The 21,833-nt window shown below is 47.9% G+C and overlaps 1 protein-coding gene across 22 annotated transcripts in view; it reads right to left on the bottom strand.

The window, feature by feature from the left end:
• nrxn3b (neurexin 3b) overlaps positions 1–21,833 on the bottom strand; it is a 202,895-nt gene that overhangs the window by 8,247 nt on the left and 172,815 nt on the right. For 16 of the 22 annotated variants that reach the window (XM_029140706.3, XM_029140710.3, XM_029140712.3 and 13 more), the window contains 3 exons: positions 18,358–18,447; positions 16,589–16,899; positions 3,045–3,123 (listed from right to left, as the gene is read on the bottom strand). In XM_029140706.3, the coding sequence (XP_028996539.1) occupies positions 3,045–3,123; positions 16,589–16,899; positions 18,358–18,447 (480 nt within the window). The remainder of the gene's footprint in view (positions 1–3,044; positions 3,124–16,588; positions 16,900–18,357; positions 18,448–21,833) is intronic. The other 6 variants (XM_029140711.3, XM_029140715.3, XM_029140704.3 and 3 more) reach the window with 1 other exon arrangement.

The following is a 21,833-nucleotide window of genomic DNA, read 5'->3' on the forward strand; positions in this document are numbered from 1 at the left end:
CTGAACTGCTTTTGGACTATTTCAGCCAATTTAGTCACCAGACCCGTAAACGTGTGCAGAGCCTCCTCTCATTCGGAGCGATCGCTGCACACGGCTCCTTTGCGCTCTTGTGGAACTCGCACGGGACAAAGGGGGGGGGGGGGGGGGGGGGGGGGGGTTGGTTAAGGCTCAACGGTTCAGTTACACACACACGGACACCACGACCACGGGACCATCACATCCAGCAGACACCACACGGGCAGACGCAGACGGGGCACGGACAGAGACAGCAGGCACAAGCACGGACACGGGACGCCGCTGCAGCGGGGAACAGCGGAGGTCCAGGTCCACCGCTGTGGCCCCAAACACACACACTGACATGTAGTAAAAGCCAGCGGGGGGTTTTGCCTGACACTTATGGGTGGAAAAGAAGCAGGAGACAAAATGGATGCCAATCATATCCATGCAGAAGCAGAAGGAGTGTGGGGAGGAGGAGGGGGGGGGGTCAGTTAGTCTATAGAGCTGCGGTACAGTCCAGTACAGTGTGCATGCCTTCTACTTGGAGCAACAGATAGAATAGAAAAACAGATATACTTTGTGGCAATAAAAGTCTTTTTATGCCATCTGCAATCAAACAGACATGTATATGCAGAAAGGCTGAAAGAAAGAGGGTGGGTGAGTTGGGATGGAGGGGCTTTACGCTCGGGAGGGAAGACAGGGAGTCATTCTTTCACACACAACTTTCTTGAGACAGAATGGGGTTGCCTGCACAAGGCCAAAAAAAGGATGATGGCAAGAAAAGATTTTGTTGCCGTTCATTTCCCTACGTTGTATCGAAAATGAGGAGGGGGGGTGGGTTTTTTTAGAAGCCATATGGCATAAAAAATGAACAAACCCAAAAAAAAAAAAAACAACTAACAAATAAAAACACAAACTTGATGAAGAGGAGGAGAACTTTGAATTTTCCAACCACCAAAAGTTCATGCGGCACAAGATGAGGCAAAAACGGGAGGAGCGGCTCTATCCTTGCTTGGAGGATGGACGGCGGATGATGAGGACACCAAAGAAACGACCAAACGGAAATACAGAAAAGAAAACAAGCACCACAACAAAAACAGCCCCACCCCGGTCCCAACTTAAAGCCAAAAAACAAACAAAAGCTCAAATCTGGAGCAACCCAGCAGCTGGGTCCAAATCGATACAGGAGAGAGATGTTCATATGTGCATCACAGGGAAAGAAAAACCAAAACAAAATGCTACGCAAATAAACAAACGTCATGTCATGCAGCTGTTCATACGACTGGAAGCAGGGCAAGGAATGAGAATATGAATTTCTGTGTCAACATGGTGAAATGTACAGTACGTATGAGTGTGTCTGACTGCGTATGCTGCCACTATATGAGGGGAGGGCACCGTGTTCGCCTGCAGGAATAACGGCGTACGCTACATTTGTCGCTCTTCCAATTTTGGGGACACTTGGGTTCGTGGCTTTATTGGTCTAAGGCGACGGGAAACGAAACGCACGAGGTGTGAGAATCCGCTCGTTCAATTTCAATAATATCGGCGATGGGGAGGGAAGCCGCGCTCCTAGATAAAGCACCTAATCCTGCGTGAAGGCGCAGAGAAAATAGTTTCCCCATCACATCAAAAAGCCATGAGTAGAAGAACCTAAACACGGCCCTGATTCCGAGGAGACAAATGATGCTACAGTGTGAACAGCCTTCAAAGTAAATGAGTTCCTTCCACAGATTGGAGGAAGATGGAATTACGGAATTACTGGCAGCAGATCCGCTAAGCACTCAGAACCACCTCATCTCTGAGGTAATAAATAAGCATCCTATTATCTGCTCTGTTCTCCTCTCTGAGCACAAACAGCAAAGAAAAGGGGCAACATATTGTTTCGCCTCAGGCTTATTATAAGATGTGAAGAGTGGACATATGCTCGGCGCATTTAGCCAGATTAACGCGGCACCGCTTGGTCGGCTGTGATGGCGCGTTGAAGGACAGCGAGGCAATAAAAACGTCCCGAGCCGGCGGGGAGCTGCTTTTATTCCACGCTAGCTGATGTGCTAACCGCTGCCGACGCGTGATTGACGGCCGCCCCGGAACCGGTCCAAACCCAAGTCGCCTCAAAATAACCGCTCATTTCAAATCCCTGCTTTTATTTCCTGCGCTCTTTCTTTTCCCCCCAGACTGAGTGAATGTCGTTCACTTTGATCTAATCGCAAAGTGATATGTGTTTCTGTACATGTTTCGCGTGTGTGTGTGTGTGTGTGTGTGTGTAGAGGGGAGGAGGGGAGAGAGACGATGCGCACAGAAATTCGAGGATATCTGTTCTCTATTAGAATGTTTCAGGTAAGGCAAGCCTCCGACGAAGGAAACAGAGGTACAGACAAGAGAAGGAGGAGGAGGAGGAGGGAGGAAGAGGCTCTGTTGCAGTTAGTCTGCTACATATCACAGTATCTATGCTGAAAGCATCTTTGTTCTCGAAAGAATCTCAAAATGTATCCTCTGTCAAGAGAGACGCACACACACGCACAGCAGGGGGGAGATCAACCGTGTACAGGACAGATACATTTTGAAGCATCAGTGCAGGCGACATGGGCCTTGATACTGATTTTGTACTTTGTTGAGGAAAGTTTGCTCTCGACCGAATGCTGAGAGGACAAAATTAGTATCAACGGCGTCATCATGTCTGCAACCAGTGGCCCCATAGCTAAGTGTAACTTGTGTCGGAGATGGAAGGTGGGAGGTTTTACTCTGCTGCACGAGCGGTGCCTTCACTTACAGTGTTCGCAGTTCAACAGAAAGCGTGGCTTCCTGCAGACGTGTGTCACTGCTTTCATCCATCTCCAAAGAGTTCTTTAAACTTCCACTCACTCTAGTGTGGCTACTCTTATTCTAAGGCCTCTTTTTGTTTTTTTTGTTTTTTTGTTTTTAAGTTACACTTGAAGCTCCCATGGGACCTGATGCTAAGAGGAGAGGCTCCTTGATAGCAAATCAAAGAAAGATAAGGAGAAATAGACCAGGTCCAGAGCAAGCACAACTCGACACACCCATCCCACCTGCGTGTCCGGAGTCGCATTCCTCCAGGTCCTCGTCGTCGCTGGAGCACTCCGCCGACGAAACTATGTCATCCGTCGTCTGCAGCGGAGGAGACACATCCACAGACACACACAGGAGAAATGTGGTTAGGCGCGGGGCAGTAGAGTAAGTCCTCAGCTCGCACACAGTCATTCCATTCAAGGATATCTAGCGCACACAGGCCCCTCCGCCTGTCCTTCCACTCCCATATATCACTTGGAGTCAATCATATTTCACAGTGTTTATCATTCTTCACTTTATGTGCTTTCCACCTCCGCAGATAATTGTTTTCCTTCACCCACCGCACACTGCCTCCGATTATTTATCGGTCTTCTCCTCCTGCATCGTCCACAATCAATGGCCCCACCGAGCCCTCGCAGATCAACGCGGGCCCGGCTCCTGATTTGTGCTAAAGGATGCGGGGGGGCGGGGGGTGATGGGGTGGCGGGCTCGCTAGCTACACCCCAACCAGTAATGGATTATCTGCACCCTCCAGTTCCCACAATTCTGATTTATCCCTGCTCGCCTCCCCCTCCCTTTGCGGCTCGACCCATGGAGGACGGAGGAGGAGGAGGGGGGGTTGTATTTCAGCGCTGCTGCCCGGCGTTTATTAGAATGAATCAGCGGGGCGATAAAATAAGCCCTGTCACCAAGCAGGGTTATGAAATCAGAGTGCTGATTGAGTTTTCCAGCGCTGGCTGAGGGTGTGGGGCTCTAAATATCATTGAGTTTGACAGACTAATGAAACGCGCCCCCGTGCTCGTGCTGCTGCTGCTGCTTTCAGAGGGGCCCGGAGAAAGCCGTCCAACTCCAGCATATGCACATGCACACTGATGTTGGGCCTACACCGAGCACAGGGTCCTCATACTGTAAAATGAGTGGATCACCAGGTTCTGGATCGTCTCCCAAAAGCCCTATTTGCTTGATTATCCCGATGTCCCTGTGGTTCTAACTCATCTGCTATTCCACAATTACAAGGCCACTGTGCTCCAGACTTTACACTATATCATCTACAGGAAGCAAACGTTGCTGTGTGTGCAGCATATTCCAAGACAAGACTTCATATTCAATATTTTAGCCGTTGTCCTCTTTCGTGCACCAAAGCAAAGCGGTCTAAATACATTGCAGCCATTTGGGTTTTCACATGATAATGTGTTAATGCATGTTGGTGCTGGTGGGCATAATGCGCCACATTACGTACTGTACTCCAGAATGTGAAACAAGAGGGGAGGCTCTAAACCAAATTGCTGTAAAATACGGCCCCTCGGTAAACATGACATTATTTATTGAAGCCACATTACAGGCGTAAAAGTCTTGGTTATTGCTGAAAGAGGGTTATTGCTGGTTATTATGATAGCGGCAGATGTGGGAGGCAGGGACACGGCGAAAGAGGGAGATGAAAAACCCGAGCCACTTCAAAGTCTGTTCCAGCAATTTCAGGCTGAGATCATCACAGCATAACACGGCATCCGCCGAAAACACTGCCTCGCTCTTGTCCATTCATGCCGCATTTCTGTGCATATCAGCACAGAGGGAATATTTTCACTGGCTTGGATGGAGCAGATTCACATTTACACACTCGGTGCGTAACATACAAACATCAGTGCAGCTCAACGTGTTATCTTTGTTGTTATATTAGAAAGCCTGCGAATTATAGCCTCCTAACAAATTACTGAAACACACTCTGTATTTTCACACGGAGCCTTTTTAAAACTTCTGACATGAGTGTCAAAAAATAAATTTGTTGGCAATTTCAGGTCGGCGTCAAATCTGAATAAATGCCCAAGACAATTTCCTGTAATAGCTGTGATGGTAATCTGACTTGTTACACGTCGGGAACACTGTCAGTGTTGCTCAGCTCTGAATTTAAAGCAGTCATCTTCAGTTGACTTTCTCCAGTCCATCCAAAAGCACCCAGTAGAACATATGCAAACACATCGATCCTGCTTCAGGAGTGTTTCTACCCGAGGAGTTCAGGAGGAGTAATGTCAATTGGTTTTCTTCTTAAATGTAATATACCTTTAAACTAGAGCCATAGAATAGTCACAAATCTGTAAAGTTGCTTCATCAGAGTGTGATGTGATCATTTATATCTCCAAAATGAAAAGAAAACCGCGTGAAAAGACATTCTGTAATGAGACTTATTCAGATCAGTCTTCTAGTTATAAATAACCTCCTCATAGTGTTGAGGAGAAAAACTTCTAGAAAAAACCTCAGTAATCATTAGACCATCAGTCTGAACTTAAAGGTGCATTCTGCGTCACAATGTGAGCAGGAAGAACTCATTTGGAGTCACGATCTACAGTAGCTGTGACTGGGCATCATCATGTTTATTACAGAGGTGGCCGTCTCACTTAAATACACTGATTTAAAGGATATACAGTAAAAAAGACATGGATATAATGTCTAGCTTATTAAAGGAGGATGTATGTTTTATTCATTTTGACTTTCTGCCTAGGAATCATCATCAAATTGCAGTAGGAGGCAATAACAGAACAGCAAGAATAAAGTCCTCTCTGGTGGAGGCTCGTTAATTACTCCACAGAGATAAATCAGCAATCGACAAGAAAAAGAAGGTTTAAAATTACTCCTTGTCATTATAAGTTTCAGCGAGTGAGAGGAAGGTGCCGGTACCAGGTGTCGAAGGATTCCTCAGATGCAGCTGTGGCTGCGTTACAGCACGTGTTGGGCCGAGTACAGAGGCCGAAGCCCAGCAGAACCCCTGCGGGTACAAATCACTTTCATTCAAGTCGATCCACATTGAAGGAGAGACCTGTCTGCTGGAAAGGCTCGTACTGCAGTCTCTGCGCTCGCGTCCGTCTACCGACTCGGAGCGAGAGGCTCTCGTCGACGTGCTCGGACTCCATCGAGGGCTTTTCAAGTGCCGCGCTCGACATCTGTAGACGCACTCGACGCGCGCCTCCCGCGTTTTCATGAGCGTGGAACGTACCTCCGCCACCTCTCGGAGGCGTCTGCTTCGCGTCTGGCCTGCTGCAGAGCCCATAGAGTGACAGGACGTCGATGGCGACACGCGGCGCGACGCCGCGGGCCCGAAGGGAGCTCGCGGAGCGGAAAAGGCTGGGGCTGCGTGTGCGCAGCCACGGCAGCCTACGGTGGCGTATAGCATAATGATGCGCTTGGCCAGCGGGACTACAAAAACTGATTTCACAGCTGGGGAAATCCAATTCTCTGTCTAAATCTCCATAACACAGAGTGGGATACATTTTGGCAGCAAAGTGATTTCTTTTTTGGTGTAATTATTCTCAACAAACATTCTTGTCGTCATTTTTTAAAGAGTCTGGGTGGTGAGATGTGTGTGTGTGTGTGGCTTCCTGTGCGTATGGTACACAGTGATTTCAGTTTCTGTACAGGCTATGTGCATCACGCCTGATTATCCTGATTACTCTGCCTCCGAGTGATGCTTAAATTCCTAACGCCACAAACACGCAGCGCGGTCAAATCAATAGGCAGACTTCATTAAAACAACATTTACCTCTGACCACTTCAGCACATCAACTAAAAGGATCACGCGTGCGTGCGTGCGTGCGGTCGATAGGGGTGGACGGCCTCCTTGGGAGACTGGCCTCCAGTTTCGCAGCCGAGGACGAGGTGTGGAGGGAAGACGCCGCTCCTGGTCTGGACTAAGTTTCTCCCTTGTTTAATCAGGACCTCTGGAGCGACTACCGTGAATGGGCCGGCAGCAACGCAGAGCCCATTAACAGGCAAAGCTGCAATTACCTCAGCAAAGTGAATGGAGACCACGCTACATCACCAGCCAGGCCTGACCTCCGAGGACAGAGAGGCTGAGATTGATTAACAATAAATTTGAAGCTTGGGAAATCAGACTTGTGTTATTAAAAACTTCAACCACAGAAAAAAAAAATTCCCGTCAAAAAAAAAAAAAAAAAGGTTTCAATTTTATTATACAATGGGATTTTTCCCAAATTGGCAAACTGGTGCAGCAGTGTGTGAAATCTGAGCCAATATTTGTATAAATGCTCTGTTTAATTCAAGGCTCACATTTCTTTTTATTAGCAGTCTGCCTCGAAGCAACGCACGCGTCCATACTGGGAGCACTGAAGCAGCTCTGGCCACTAGAGAGCTCCTCCGAATGTTGCTCCAAAGTTACCGCCTGCACACGATTCCGTGAGAACAATAAAAGAGTGAAAGAAACCAAAAAGGACCTGATTGTCTTCTATGATTCTGATTCTTTAAATAATCACGCGGAACCGCATGCCTTGTGTTCTGACCAGGTGTCTTCTCCAGCCTGGAAGCAGCAGCAGCAGCACAGCAGGAGGCCGCACTCACACACATTCAACTGGTGCCTGACAGATTTCCTCCAGCACCGAACAACATCGGCTGTTCACTGCGGCCGAGCGAGCGTTTCTCACCAGCACAGCCCAGTGCTCCCAGATCAGGCAGCAACGATGAGAGGCGGCTCGGCTTCCGGCGTTCGCTCACTCTTTTCAAATCATTTCCAACACCGGGATTTTGATCTAATAACACTCGGATCCTCTCGACACCTGTGTCTCATCATAAACGTGACTGTCTGTAGGAGACAATCCTTCGCTTCCTGCTTCGACAGCTCCATACGCCACAGGGACAGACGCGTGACTCCGAGCTAATTGCACGATGACGGCCACATGATTTACATGTCACACCGCTCAATGGTGATGCTATAGTAAAAGGCTTCAGATGCAGCCGTAGCTTCTGCGGCTGCGGTGGAACATTCTGCTGAGCACGACAGCGCTGTGATTGGTCACATCACAGCACCGGCTCGCACGCAGTGGGAGGAGGAGCGAGACATGAAGCACGGAGCCACGTCCTGTGGGTCAGTGTAAAGGCTGAAGCGACATAACAGGAAGCATGAGTGTTTGTCGTTTCGTGGCCTCGGGCTGAAGGAAACGCTGAGAAACGATGCCCTTCTGAAGATACACACCAGCGCAGAGGAGATCCACATTACGAACCTGCTATCACACACAATGTGCTTTATTTACAACGCTAAAGTGCCCAATGGCTGAGGACGACTTTTTTTTTTTCCTGGTAGTGATGGAAATAAACCCAAAACAAATCAATTTTCCTCAAGCGCCTCATCCTGGCAGTCGGTTGCCATGGATATCCAATGTGGTTGCATGCTGGAAGATGAAAGTGACGACGCGGAGGCAAGGGCAAATCAAAGGCGTACAATTCAAAGCAACTTCTTCTTCCCTCAGGTGCTCCTTTGGTCACCTTGGACATATATATAAATATATATATATATATTTTTTCTTTTTCCAGAAGTTAGAGCGTTTTTCAGTTTGAGAAACGGCCAAGAAAGCGACAGAAATCAGAGGCCTCCCCGGGTCCGCTGGCATCTTCTCTCGCCCGCTATCTCACCAGTACCCGCTCCCCTAATCCATCGGGACCTCGCACCAAAACAAGATAATCATCTGCACTGCGGAAGCTTTGCCTTTCTATTGACGCCTGTCGGATGCCTGCGTTATCGTGTCCGATCTGGGCTTTGACAGGCCGACAAGGGAGAGGCTTGTATTACAAGGGGAATCAATGGCGCCGGGCCATATCCCTATCAATAGGCTGCCACCAGTCGTTTTGCTCACGCTCCCCGCTCTGTGACAGATAAGATGCTTTATCAGAAAACGTGAGGGGGCGATGGGTCGAAGGGATGAGCTGGTAGAACGGGGCCACGTTAAAAATAACACGCAGTGGTGATTCGAAGGGAACGCACGGCCGTGATGTTGATTCCTGGTTAAAAGCTGACTCGGGAACACAAGCGCTGCAGAAAGGGTGCATGTCCTGCTGTTAACCTTCTCCTTCAACACGGCGGATAAATTACTACGAAATGAGCCGGAGAATCAAGCCGTGGGTCCAGAGCCACGCTCTTAATGATTTCCAAGATCAAATATTGATATTTCAAATGAGCAGCCTCTGCGGGCCGCTCCTCGCGCCCTCCTGTTGTCAGCACTTTTTTTTTTTCTATTCAGGTATTTGGACAAATGGAAACGGGGCAGCGGAGGAGAGCGCGGGGGGGGGGGGGGGGGGGGGGGGGGGGGGCAGCTGGAAGGAGGGGGGCATTTCATTTGTTCACCGTCGCTGTGGCGTGTTGGGTTCAGCAGAATGGGTTACGTGCCCAGTATTTCTCTCTTTCAAGGCGCCCGGGCCCTTTGTACACAAAGCAGTGAGGGTTGCTGGCTCACAGCAAACTCTAATTGCCCCGAGGCCACAGGCAGCCACTCTCAAACAGGGTCATTCATCTTGCCATGAAAAAGGAAATGGTCTTTGGCCGTGATCCTTAATCACCCCCCTGCTGCAGTGTACAAGGTCATCAGGGAAGCCCTGTGACAAACACAGTCGCACGCGTGCGCGTTGGCCCGCGTCGAAGAGGGCGGGTCCAGTGTGACGTGGTCAGAATACGTGAGCGGACACAGGCACATTCCTGCTCTTTATTCAGCCCCATAGACTAATAGAAGACGATCCCTGACAGTCACTGGTGTTATAAAACTGCCCCCGGTTGTTATTGCTGAGGAGGCAGTTTTTGGCATTCATGCATATGTATATTCACATTTGTTGATGTGGTCTGTGTTACAGCCTGGAATTTAGATCAATCTGTAATTCATTGGCTCACATTAGCTCACTCTGTTCTTCTGTCACTCAGGCTCACTTAATCCAGGATTTTCAAAATAGGATGAGATGATTTTACTCTAATGCAATAACTGGATATATAAAAAAAGCAATGTTGTACGTATTTTCTAATGGTCATTTCTCAGAGGCTTTTACAAGTAAACTAAACCGACCTCAAAGCATCCACTAATTAAGTTGACATATTCAACTGGGAAACATGTCTCCTGGGCCTGTGTGAGCGCTGGAGTGGAAATTGGACCTCGCACTCGCCCCTTGTGGACAACGTTCTCCCCTTCCCAATTCATTCCAATATCGCCGTGCGTCTCACAGTCACAGACTATTATAACTTCAAGGCTGCGACGCCAAATCAATGTAGGCGTTACGTAATGGCTGATGCTGGCAGCTTTATGTCTCCCAAATTAGCCGGGGGTCCCATTTGGGTTCACTTCCTAATGAGCACAAACCAAATTAAGCATTCGATTTAGTCTCTTTTTCGGAAGATGAAAGTGGAAACGTAATCGCTAACCAACAGAGAAATAATTCCAAGCGTGGCGCATATGTCTGCGCCCCCCTGCAGTACCTTCAGATGCATCTGCACACATGTTACACAGAACTCATTTTAATGCTTTTACCAACTGCCTGTGAAGAGGGAGGAAAAAACCGCACTGGGCCTTGATAACATCTTAAAATGAAACAGGACCCACTCATCAATGCTTGCGTCTGTTTGATGCACGCTTCATATATCTATGGTCTCCAGTGGACACATGGTGCATTGCGTGCACATACAAGCAGCGATGCATACGGACCACGAGCCTCTGAATATCTCCACAGAGCCTCTCTCACATACTGTACAGACATAAATTCACAAGCTGAAGTGCATATCATAGGCCGGCGCTGAATATATTCACAGCACCGCAGTGTGCAGAGATTCATTACTCCAACGGCGGAATAATTCACCGGCTCCGTGAGCGCAGCAGCAACTCCAGCCTCACAGACACCTGAAGATATCGTTTATTATTACTAATATGTCAAAATTGTGGGAAATTCGCCGTCAAACACAGAGCCGGGTGAAATATTCAATGTCAGTTTGATGTCTGGTTTGTGTTGAGTACACAGGAAATCTCTTGCCAAAGACAAGGCAGGTGAAGCAGACACATGTAGCATCTCTGAAGAGCTAAACAAAACAATCAAGAAAAATCCATTCTGCAAACATTCCACTTCCTCACTGTCTGTCTTTCCCAGAGCTAACGTCATCTCTGTCAAACACATAGATGGAATCAATATTCATCTCTCCCTGCAACCTTAATGAGAACATTTCGCCAAATCTTTGAATATTTATGGAACGCTAAAAAAAAAAAAAAAAAAAGAAGACGAAGACGAAGTGACTAGTGTATTATTTTGTGACGAAGATGAAGCAAAGTCATGCTAATCTAGCGGCGTGCAGGAGGAGCGCTAACCTCGGTCTACTTCAAGTGTTAAATACAAAAACGCTGGCAGTGTGAGTTCAACTTTTATAATAGTTTTGTTCCCAGAACCGTTGTGCTGGAAAAAAAAGTCAATTAAACATCAGCAACCTCACAACTTTTTAAAGTGGCTTGGCACAGGATTTAATACCGACTGTTCCACTTTAATAATCCATGTAAGGCTGCTGGCGCGTCCTCAGGAACAGATGACATCTTTACTGGAAGACGAAGGATCTGGAATTTATATTTAAAGCCTAACACACGGTAAAATTTGTTGTTTTTTTACCGGATCTGTTCAAAAACACATTATTGTGACCTTAAATGAGCATGGAGTTATTATAATTCAAGTGTTTTTCATGTTCAATTGCTGTTCATTTTGCTTTGGTTTGTGTACTTGGAGTTGACCTTCATGAGCACAGCTGATGTGAGGCTGCTACAGCACCGTCGCTCTGTTGCTTCAGTCGCTGGTTGGTGATTCTGGTTGGACACACACTCACCAGTCGGCCATCTCTGGAGGCAACGCTGCATGGGCCGAGCCTATACACCACCCAGAGACACGCGTCCCGCTGGTCAGCTCAGAGACAAACGGCGATGTCAGTGTGTGTGTGTGTCTGTGTGTGCGTATAAACCTGCTGTCTTGTCAGAGGCCGCTGTCACGGCAGGGGCACACACACACCAAGGGGCAAGCAAACATCTCTCACACACACACACACACACACACACACACACACACACACACACACACACACACACACACACACACACACACACACACACACACACACGTTCCTATATAAGCTGTATTGAGAGGCACAGGGGACATTCATTACACCCCCCCTCGGTTCAAAGCCCCTGGAGCTACTGTAGCTGCTGGTTCCCACACACTGTGAGACAAACTGTCGCGAACACGTGCAGGTCGCGCACGATCCGCCGGAAATAAAGTTGCAAACATCTGCAAACGCGCTCGCGTGGAGACGTCTAATGGAAATAACTTCTTTTTCACACGGGGCGACAAGAAAAATGCATGAAGGGATTCACAACGACGCGAACGCGCTTCTTGTAGCGATAGAGGAGACAGACAACCCATGACAGTGCTGGAATGACTGTGGGTTTGATGGTGGCAGCACATGCTGAATACTCTGACTGTTCTTGTGAATGGATGCGACTGCAACATTGTCAACTTGCAAATACACAACTTGTTGTTTGCAGACGTGTGAGACTAAGAATAAGACTTTCTTAGTGTTTGTGAGTCCAACCCCCTAATAAGCCACATAGTCAAGCCGGGTCTTCTGTCTCCTAATTGGACCTACTTAGCAAACAACAGACCTCCAGCATTCACCTCCCAGAATTCACCGGGAGTGTTGCCGAGTAGGTCAGGCAGAAAAAGGAGCAGGAAGACTGATGCATCAAACTTAAAAAAACCCAATCACCTACTAGCTTGACCTCTCCAGAGGTCGCAGCAGGTCATGGTGCTCGCTGCTCGTCCGCTGTGTGGGAAAGTGTTCACGCAGACTAACAGGCGGTGCAGGACAAGCGCCGCCGCCTCTCCAAATACACCAGCGACTCTCGTATGTTCCCGTCTGATATATTGGAGGTAAGAAGCGACGGGCTGAAGCTTATACAGGAGAGAAGCAGCGGATTCTGGTCGACCTTTGCTGAACTCTGCACCTCACGCTGTCCTTTCCAATCAGCACAGAGTTAAAGGGGAACCTACTGTACAGTACGTCCCGAGGAACACATTACTGCAGTTGTGGCTGTGTCTCCAAGCGTACTGATGTGCCATTATTCCTCGCTCCTCATTGGAAAAAAAAAAAAAAAAAAAGAAAAAAGCCCAATTAAACGACTAACAATTTACCTCTCATTTTCCCGTCTCCTGAGAACCAGGCCGCTTGAAGATGATGGACGCGAGCAATTTCTTTAACACGGCCGCCATGCAAATCACTCCCAGCGTCTCTCCCTCAGCCGCTCCCCCCCCCACGGTATTCTAGATCGCAGCCTCGCGTCCTAATTGTTCCCAAATATCTCAGACCGGCAGTGCGAGTTAATTGAGAAGGAGAGATGTTGATCTCTCATGATAGAGAGCCTTAAATAAATGAGTATTCCCAGTCTGGGGATCCAGCTCAAACTGGCAAGCGTGAAATCCATGTGTTTTTTTCTCTTTGAGTATAACCAAACCTCTGCAGAGCTTAAAGGCTTAAGCAGCCGCTTAACATGCTTGTTTTGGTCTATTGTGATTTCCTTCTAGAGCCTAAACAAACTCTGTATTGTTGCGCGTGCTCTTAAAGAGTCCTCATCACCAGTAGGAACACATCTATGAATTATTCCTCGATGATGTTTTGGCAGAATTAGACATTTAGCGCATGTTTGTTATTCACCCGTGCGGACGCCGGCGCGGGGGAGCCGCGCGAGGCCAGCATGTCTGATGAGCTCCGTGCTACGTTCGGGCTGAGGTTCACGGGCGCAGCTCGGAGGTTCGCACCGCCGGCCGCACGAAGCGCCCGCTTTGAAGTGTAAAACAAGCGGAGGCGCTCCTTAACGGGAGATCATCTCTCATCCTCCTCAATCTACAAAAGGACTTGTCGAATTTCAACTAGTTGCGTTGCTTTCAAAATAAGTGTCAACTTGCTTAAGTTTCAGGGCTGAGCCTCAGACAGTCAACAGAAGTGGAGTCAAACTGCTGATTTATTGTGAGAAGACAAATTGCTTGATGAAAGCTTCTTCATCATTAATTCCTCCCAAAGTGGGAGCCAGTGTTTTATTCATGCACAACAAGCCCCGTGCTGTCCTCAGGCCTCACTCTGGCCATATGCAGCATGTGGGGAGGAGCTGAGGGGGCCATTAGTCAACCCCTCTGAGGCGCACGATTGAAAAACATCCTTCGACAGCTGAATGGATGAAACGGAGAGCGATGACTCGGTTCTGCAGACTGTGAGAGCGTGAGCGTGATCCTCGGAAGGAGCCGTGACGCGCGGCCCATCAGATGGTGAAGTAATCAATAGGACGTGGCAGAACTCATTAAAATGACGGGTACCAGGGGCTTGAAAATTATCAGCTAGTGTCAGACAGCATCAAACTCCATTCAGAGCAGAATAGTCTCCGATGAACCTTTACCTTTCAGTACTTACTGTACAAAGACTGACACATTTGACTGATTATGGCTGAACCGATAAAGAGGAACATTTTAATTACTTTCTCCATCTCTTTTGTCTGTAAGAGTTCTTTTTTACGATTAGGACTTTGAAGCACCTAGAAACTTTAACTTAAAGGCTCGAAACTACGACTATTATGCTTTTTGTGCTACGTGGTTACATACACTATATACTTTTGTCAAGTTTTGTAACCATCTCAGTTAGAGACATACAGTTGAGCTGTGATCTATGGTTTTCCATTCGGCAAATCATTTGACTGTGAATGTTCATAATTAGTACTTTGTTTTTGACTGTGAAGGAAATTTAACTGCTCCTTTTTCTATGTAACTCAAAGACAAAAAGCATTAAACAACAATAAAGACAGTGAGCCAAGACAAGTTATCATCATGTGAAACAGTTCAGTCATATACTTCATTATTGTGTGCATGTGACTTGACCAGATCCTTGTACCAGGAAAGAAAAAGTATTTTCCTTCACAGTATTGTAGCTGAACTGCCTTAAAAAACACAGATCCAGCTAGAAGTTAAAATAAAATAAAAGCAAATGTATATCTTAGATCAATACTACAAACACTATGGGACCAAACCGAACTTTGACAGGCACTGATTTGATATTCTGAAAACATAACAACCTTCTCTTATTTGTGGCTTTCTGACTCCGAGAGTGGCCGAGTGCCACAGCGACAGAGAGCGAGGGGGAGAGCGGGAGAAAACGAGACGTGTCTGCTTTGTCAGTAACGTCCCCACAGAGCCGTCATTAATTAAGCGTGACATTGGTTCACTCCACTTCCCGCCCCCGTCTCCATTTGCACTGATGCTGACATGTCGCCAAGAAATTCCCCGCTTCCCACCTCAGAGAAGGAAAAGGCTAGTGGTGAAAGTGACCCAAAACAGACGCAGGAGATTGTACCCCAACACACACACACACACACACACCCCTATAGCTCTCCTCCAGCACCGCGGTACATCACCCCCCTCTACTCCCCTATACTAACCTGAGGGGGGGGAGAAATCTGCCAAAGCATTGCAGGACCTCTCCATACCTCTCACACCACCAACACTCGACAGCCAACTAGGGAACTGTAAAATTGAAGACCTTGGCAAATGAAAGTCTGTGACACAGTGGCGTGAATCAAAGCAGAGGCTGCCATGGGGACGCGAGGGGGATGAAGAAGAGGGTGCGCTCCTAGTGAATACCAAAGTGATGTGAAAAGTTAGCGAAGCCAATTGATGAATAAATGAACACTTTTATTATTAAGTTACCGACATGATGTCTGGTATCTGCTTACAAAACAGGCATCGCTTCATCTCTTCACCTTGAAAACCAGAGTGCTTCATAAAAAAGCTCACTGTACAACTGTATTGACTCCTGATATTAATAGTCCACGACAGGAAACGCCATTCGCCCACCGATGCCATGTTTCCTCTTATCCGGCGTGACCTTGTTGATGGTGCCGAAACCGGCGGTGTCACGTATCCTGGCCGCTCGCGACTGCATATTACCGGGGCCGGGGCGGCATCGCGGATAAGGACCACTCAAAAGCCGCAGACTGACGACTAGACACCAGCTCGTTCTGTGTCAGTTACGCTCAAATCACTGGGTATTTAGCGGCTTTCCAAAGGCTCTGACTCCGGCCTCCGTGACTCGGCACCGTCAGAGACGTTCAAGTGTCAGCTCGGACATGAGGGGCCATCATCTGTGCATGGCGGGCGATGTGTTGTCAGGCCGAAGAGGTGGATAACATTGATCCCTGTCTATTGTCTATGAGCCATCCACCCCCCCAGCCCTGTCTCATCCCTGAGGGAGAGTTATTGCTTTAATATGAACAACGAATGGTTCAATTTGTCCTCCGGGTGTCAAAGGACTGCTCGGCGTGATTACTTTCTTGGCGTGGCGGTGACATTCATTGGCTCGGAGTCGGGACATATTGGAGAAAGGCCGGTATTAGGCCGGATGGGGTAAGCGACAGATGGAGACGGACAGACGAAGAGAGAGAGAGGGAGACGGAGAGATGCACACCTCGACGAGCAGCAGCACTTCAGCCCCTGATAGAATGAGAACTACGGTATCACGACCTTGACTGATCAAGCAGGGAAGAAAGCAGAATCCACCTACACTCAGTGGCGCAAAAGTCACCAAAACACCGAAAACGCTGGAGGAGGGACAAGAGCACTGTTGTTTTGACATTTCACCCTGTCACATTTTAAACTTAAATATCAAAGAAAAAAAACAACAACAGATAGCTCTCAATGCAATGGGCGATTTTGAGCAATAGAAGATCAGGCGGACATTTACCTGTATGGTCGGCGTGGAGCGGTGCTTCCGGGTGGTGGTGGTCGACAGGGTGGTGGTGGTCTCGATGAAGGTGGTGGACATCTCCGGCGGCACCGAGGTGGTGGTGCGCGCCGCCCCCCTGCTGGCCGGCACGTCGCCCACCAGCCGCACGCTGCCGTTCACCTTGATGTTGGCGTGGCCCTCGGCGGCCATGTTGAGGACCTTGAGGCCGTTGTAGTAGAGGCCGGACAGCTGGCCCTGGTAGGGCCGCTTGCGGTCGTTGCCGCCGATGGAGATGGTGGCCTGGGTGTTGAAGATTGTCAGCTGGCGGCCTGATGCGGGAGAGGGGAGCGGCGTTAATACACGGCGTGCGCTGAGAAAGTTGGACTGAGAAGAATGAATTCAGGTTTAAAAGACAGCATGTCTATTAATGCATTCATTGCTTTATTGCTTGGTTAAATGGGTTTGGATGATGGAATTTCAACGACTAAAACAGGTGATCCAATGGTTTTACAATGACAGACGGCGGCTCCGCTGTTCTGTTCTCTTTAAAGGACTGCTGCTATATGAACCCTTAGCAGCACGAAGGGCTTTCTCCCCCCTTTGATACGTAGGGGAAAAAAGCGCAGCTAATGCTGAAAACAAAAGACAGGAGCTGGAGAAGCATTATCACGGGGGAGCCAACACATGCAGGTGTGAAAAAAAACGCAGCCCAGAAATGTTTCACAGTGGACTGTGTGTTGAAATGATAAATAATAAATATTTATACAGGCTTTGGCATATTGCGATAGAGTGTGAACGCACGCTCACGTGCGCATCGTGGGCGGGTTTCATTAGGAGACGCCTAAATATCATTGTCAAAACACACAGCTCATGCATTAATAATGAAATGAAAACGCACCAAACTTCCACAATGCAACAGAACAGGAATCATAATTACAAATCTCATTTGTGTAATTTAGAGACACACAGCGTTTGCGGCATTTGCACAGTTATTGGACATACAGTAACCCGTGGGGCATGGAATGACAGGGACAGGACGTTCAAATGAAACGGCACGCGTGGAGTCATGCATGCAGCAGCGATGGAGACCCCAAGACCTGCCTCTGTTTTAGTAGTTGTTAAAGGGACTTTATCATCAGGTTAAGATGTTTAGGTTTATAATGATATTATGTTGAATGAGAATATTTAAAAGGGGGGGGGGCGAACCAGGAGAGGCTCAGGCTCTCTGACGCGCCGCCGTCACAAGGCTCCAATTAGCTCTCCGTCTCCACACAAGTGAGGTGGTGCTCATCACGAGTGATGTGCATAACCACAATCAAATGATTGACAGCGGGAGAAGCGCCTGCTGTTTGGAAACTTTTCAGGGGGATTCGCCCGCTGATTAGTTTGCTCTCAAACACTGCGGAGGGTTTGAGCCGAGGGAGCTAATTCGCCCCCTCGAAAACAAATGGGCCTAACGTCGCAGCGCACGTGCTGCCTCCTGCCAGTCGGGTTCAGTGTCGGATGCTCAGACTCTAGTTGTTGCACTGCTTCCAGTCCCTTTAACTGGACACCATGGGTCGACAAATTGGAAAAAAAAAATACAATGACAATGACAAAAAGGAGGAAAACGAATCGAAACCAAAACAGGAGGAGAGAAGAGAAAGTAACGAAAGCGCCTCGGTTTACTTGTTCTTTAAGAGGGTTTAAGGGATGGTTACTCATTCTCAGAGGTTGAAAGGGAACAAGCCGATGGAATGACAGAAAAATCAGAAGCAAAACAGTCTAGAAGTTCCATAAAGATTTACCTTTCTCCTGAAGCCAATCTTCTACTGGCCGGGTATATTTGAACGGGATTTTCTTATTTGCCATTTGATAGCGCTCAATGTCGCTGTTGCCTTAAAATTTGAAAGTTTAACAAACAGCTTGAAACAGTTGGCAACGGCAACAGACATCACACATTTATACAGTGGTTTATAACGTGTTTTATCTCAGTTTAGAAATATTTATAAAAGCTTTATAATTGTTTTTTTTCTTTTCTAGCAGCTTTAGTTTAAAACGTTTAAACTGGTATTTGTGAAGCACACTCCACACCAATGTTCAAATATTCATGGACTAAAGCACAACACATGTTTCATAGCAAGTCATGAACAAGACAAACTGCAGAAAGAATCTGTAAGAAAAGGCAGAAGTCCAAAATACATCACAGTCTACTATGATAATACATTCCCATAATACATTCATCACAATTCACAATAAAGACAAAAGTCAAAATGATCTAGTGGTTTGAAGGTAGAAATGCATTCATTGTCTCTCTCTGAAGCTAATTAGAGGTAATTTATGTGCACAAACTCTCTCACTGGACACCACCTGCTTACATTTCAAGGGCCAACAATGGATTCAGTGCGGCAGCTTATTTTGAAGGAGGGGGAAAAAAGGTGGACGAGTAAAGTAGTCTCGTGAAGCACTGCGGATCTACTGGCTGCGACGTCCCACAGCGTGACACAGGTCTGAGGAGGACAATTCATGCAAATGAGATCATTACCGACGTGACGGGAGGTCTTTGGGGCGAGCGGCGCCGGGCTCCCTCTTCTGGGGCGGATGAGGATTAGACAACACGAAGCAACGCTGCCTGTGTGCTTATTCCCAGCGTGATAACGCTGCTGTCGCGCATGTGATGAGACGCTATGCTTTGTCTGACACCCGCCGAAGCGCTCCCCTGAGGCGTGCAGCTCGAACCTTCAGGAGTGGCGGCGAGAGGGCGCCGGGCGCGAAGGCGCTCGGAGGTACGACAACGTGCCCGCGCGGTGTCGTTCATAACCCGACTGAAAGGGCGAAAGCTCCATAATTGTGAGTAAAATCCTTCTGGAGACGTGTCAGCCCGGGTTTGTTGGAGTTCTCCCCGGTGACTCCATCGCTGTGTTGGCGACGCAGAGACGGGGGATCCGCTTCCATGATGGGGTTTCTGGCTTTTACATCATTGCCTTTAAATGAATGGCTTTTTTATGCTATCGCTCCTTTCTTTTTTACTAAACCTCAATATTATACACCGCTTTCCTATTAAACCATTCGTTAAGCTCTGAAGTAGTCAAGTAAAAAACATAACCTTGTCTCAGTTTCATTCATTTCTCTCAGTTCTACCTTTTGTACTTGCGGAGGAAAAAAGCAGCCAAATGCTCAGCTCGCAGCCAGCCGGGCGACGGCGGCGGACGAGCCCCGGCAGCTAAAGGAGTGTGTCTGCGGCGTGCCAGCAGGTTAATCAGCTACTAGCAGGACTCCCCATTCCTTTGATCTCCGGCGGGTTTCGCACGGCAGCCAAATACACTCTGCTCTGGACGAGGGCCACAGAGGGAGGCATGATGGTTGTATGTGAGACCAGACCGGCTGGAGATGCATATCTCATCCAGCTGGAGTGAAATCCCATCCAGAACTCAGGGAGGGGCTACGAGCTCGCCGTGCCTTGCTAATGTCTCGGTCTCAGGTATGGCTCTTCCATTGTTCCTGGTGATTAATGAGGTGACAGCCTCCCTGTAATGAATACACCACAAGCTAATTGTCCAGCTAATGAGAAAAATCTCTCTACTTTGACAATTTGATATTCAGTTCTTAAAAGTGACTTGACAATGGACGACCTTGCCAATGAAAACTGTATTGTTTATAATAAACTCGCGTTGCCTTCAAGGTTCTCAAAGCAGCGATTTGGGTTAAGGAGTTTGCGTCAACCTCACAGTTCGCCGGCAGGAAGAGGAAAAGTGCAATTTGCCACCGTTTCAGGGCCTGATGCTCCGTCAACGTCGCACAAACCCATTCAACCGGAGCCAAAACCAACACTGCGTTTTGTTCGGCAGCGTCGACTTAAACGGAGTAACTGGAGATGCTTGCTGCCAAAAAGACAGGACTATTAAAAAAAAAGATGAATGATTAGGATGATTAATCTTCATCAACTTCCAGTCGGAGTCACGCAGTCAAAAAGCGGCGACGGCTCAAGTCAAAACACACCGACAGCTGCGAGGTCGTGGACTCGCTTCTTCCGTCAGTCTGCTGAGGCTGAATACATGAATGTTAAACTCTAATGAATCACATGCACAGATATTTGTATTAATATTTTGATTATTTCTGTCATTCAAATGGAATGTCAATCACATGCATCAGCAGCAGCTGTATCTCCGCTACATCCAGGTTGATGGAGCCTGTGCGGCTATTGTTTGTCTTTGGGCCCTAATGCCTACATCCTTTTTTTCCATCGTAGCCAAAGCAACGTCTCAATGTTTACCCCTTTTTGAGGCGGCCAATGCAAACGCCGCCGTCCTCTCCATTTGGGGGCGATGAGTACGTTGGATATACAGTGGTCCTGTCCAAAGTCATTATTCCACCACAGTTCAACTGCAGCTAGCTGCTGCAGGTCTGGGTTATGGACGTCCAACGCCACCCACCTCCTCTCCAATCTACACCTGGCTTTCATCTCTGCCTCTCCTCCTCCTCCTCATCCATCCACCCAACAGCCCTTCCACTCTCCTCCTTTCCAGCCCACCATCCATCCATCCAGCCGTCCTCTGCTCCTTCATCCGCTCCCCACTATTCTATTTCTCTCCATCTTTCTCCAGTGCAATCATCTCCCTCCGTGCTCTTCTCGGCTATATCGGGCCTCTTCAACGCGAGTCTCAATTCTGGAATCATTTATCTGCTTTTCACATGCTCGCCGCTCTCTCTCTCTTCTTCTCCGTCCATCGGTCTGTCCACACGTCAGCGCTCGCTCCCTTTTTCTCAACCTATTTTCTCCATTAAATGCTTCTGTGTTCCCTCACTGCCTGCGTTTCTTCTATTCGCGCATGTCGCTCTGTTACTCATGCTTACCAACACACCATTTTCCTTCCATGTCACACAGAGCCACAGAGTGAATTCATCATTTATCAGGTCATTGTGAAATTTATGGCGTTGAAAAGATGAATTAGACCAGTGGCTCCGGCGCCCGACATAGTCCGAATCCTGACAGCAAATTAGATTGTGTCTCATGCTTCGCCCTGGGGATAAGGGGGATTCATCTCACTCCTGAGGAATAAAAACTATTCTTGCATTTTAAGGCAAACATGGCAGATAATTTGAAACACTGCTACTCATCGTGGCTGCTTCAGGTACAGTAGGAATCATGGACACCGGTGCATGGGTAGAACTGTAAGTTCTGTGTGTGTTCCAGGGCATGTATGTACTGTATCTAAAAATGAGCACGACTCACGACTTGAAAGAGACGCACGGTCGCAATGATCACCGGGTGGAAAAGGATAAG

This window comes from Betta splendens, chromosome 24 (genome assembly GCF_900634795.4).
Source record: "Betta splendens chromosome 24, fBetSpl5.4, whole genome shotgun sequence".
NCBI lineage: Eukaryota > Metazoa > Chordata > Actinopteri > Anabantiformes > Osphronemidae > Betta > Betta splendens.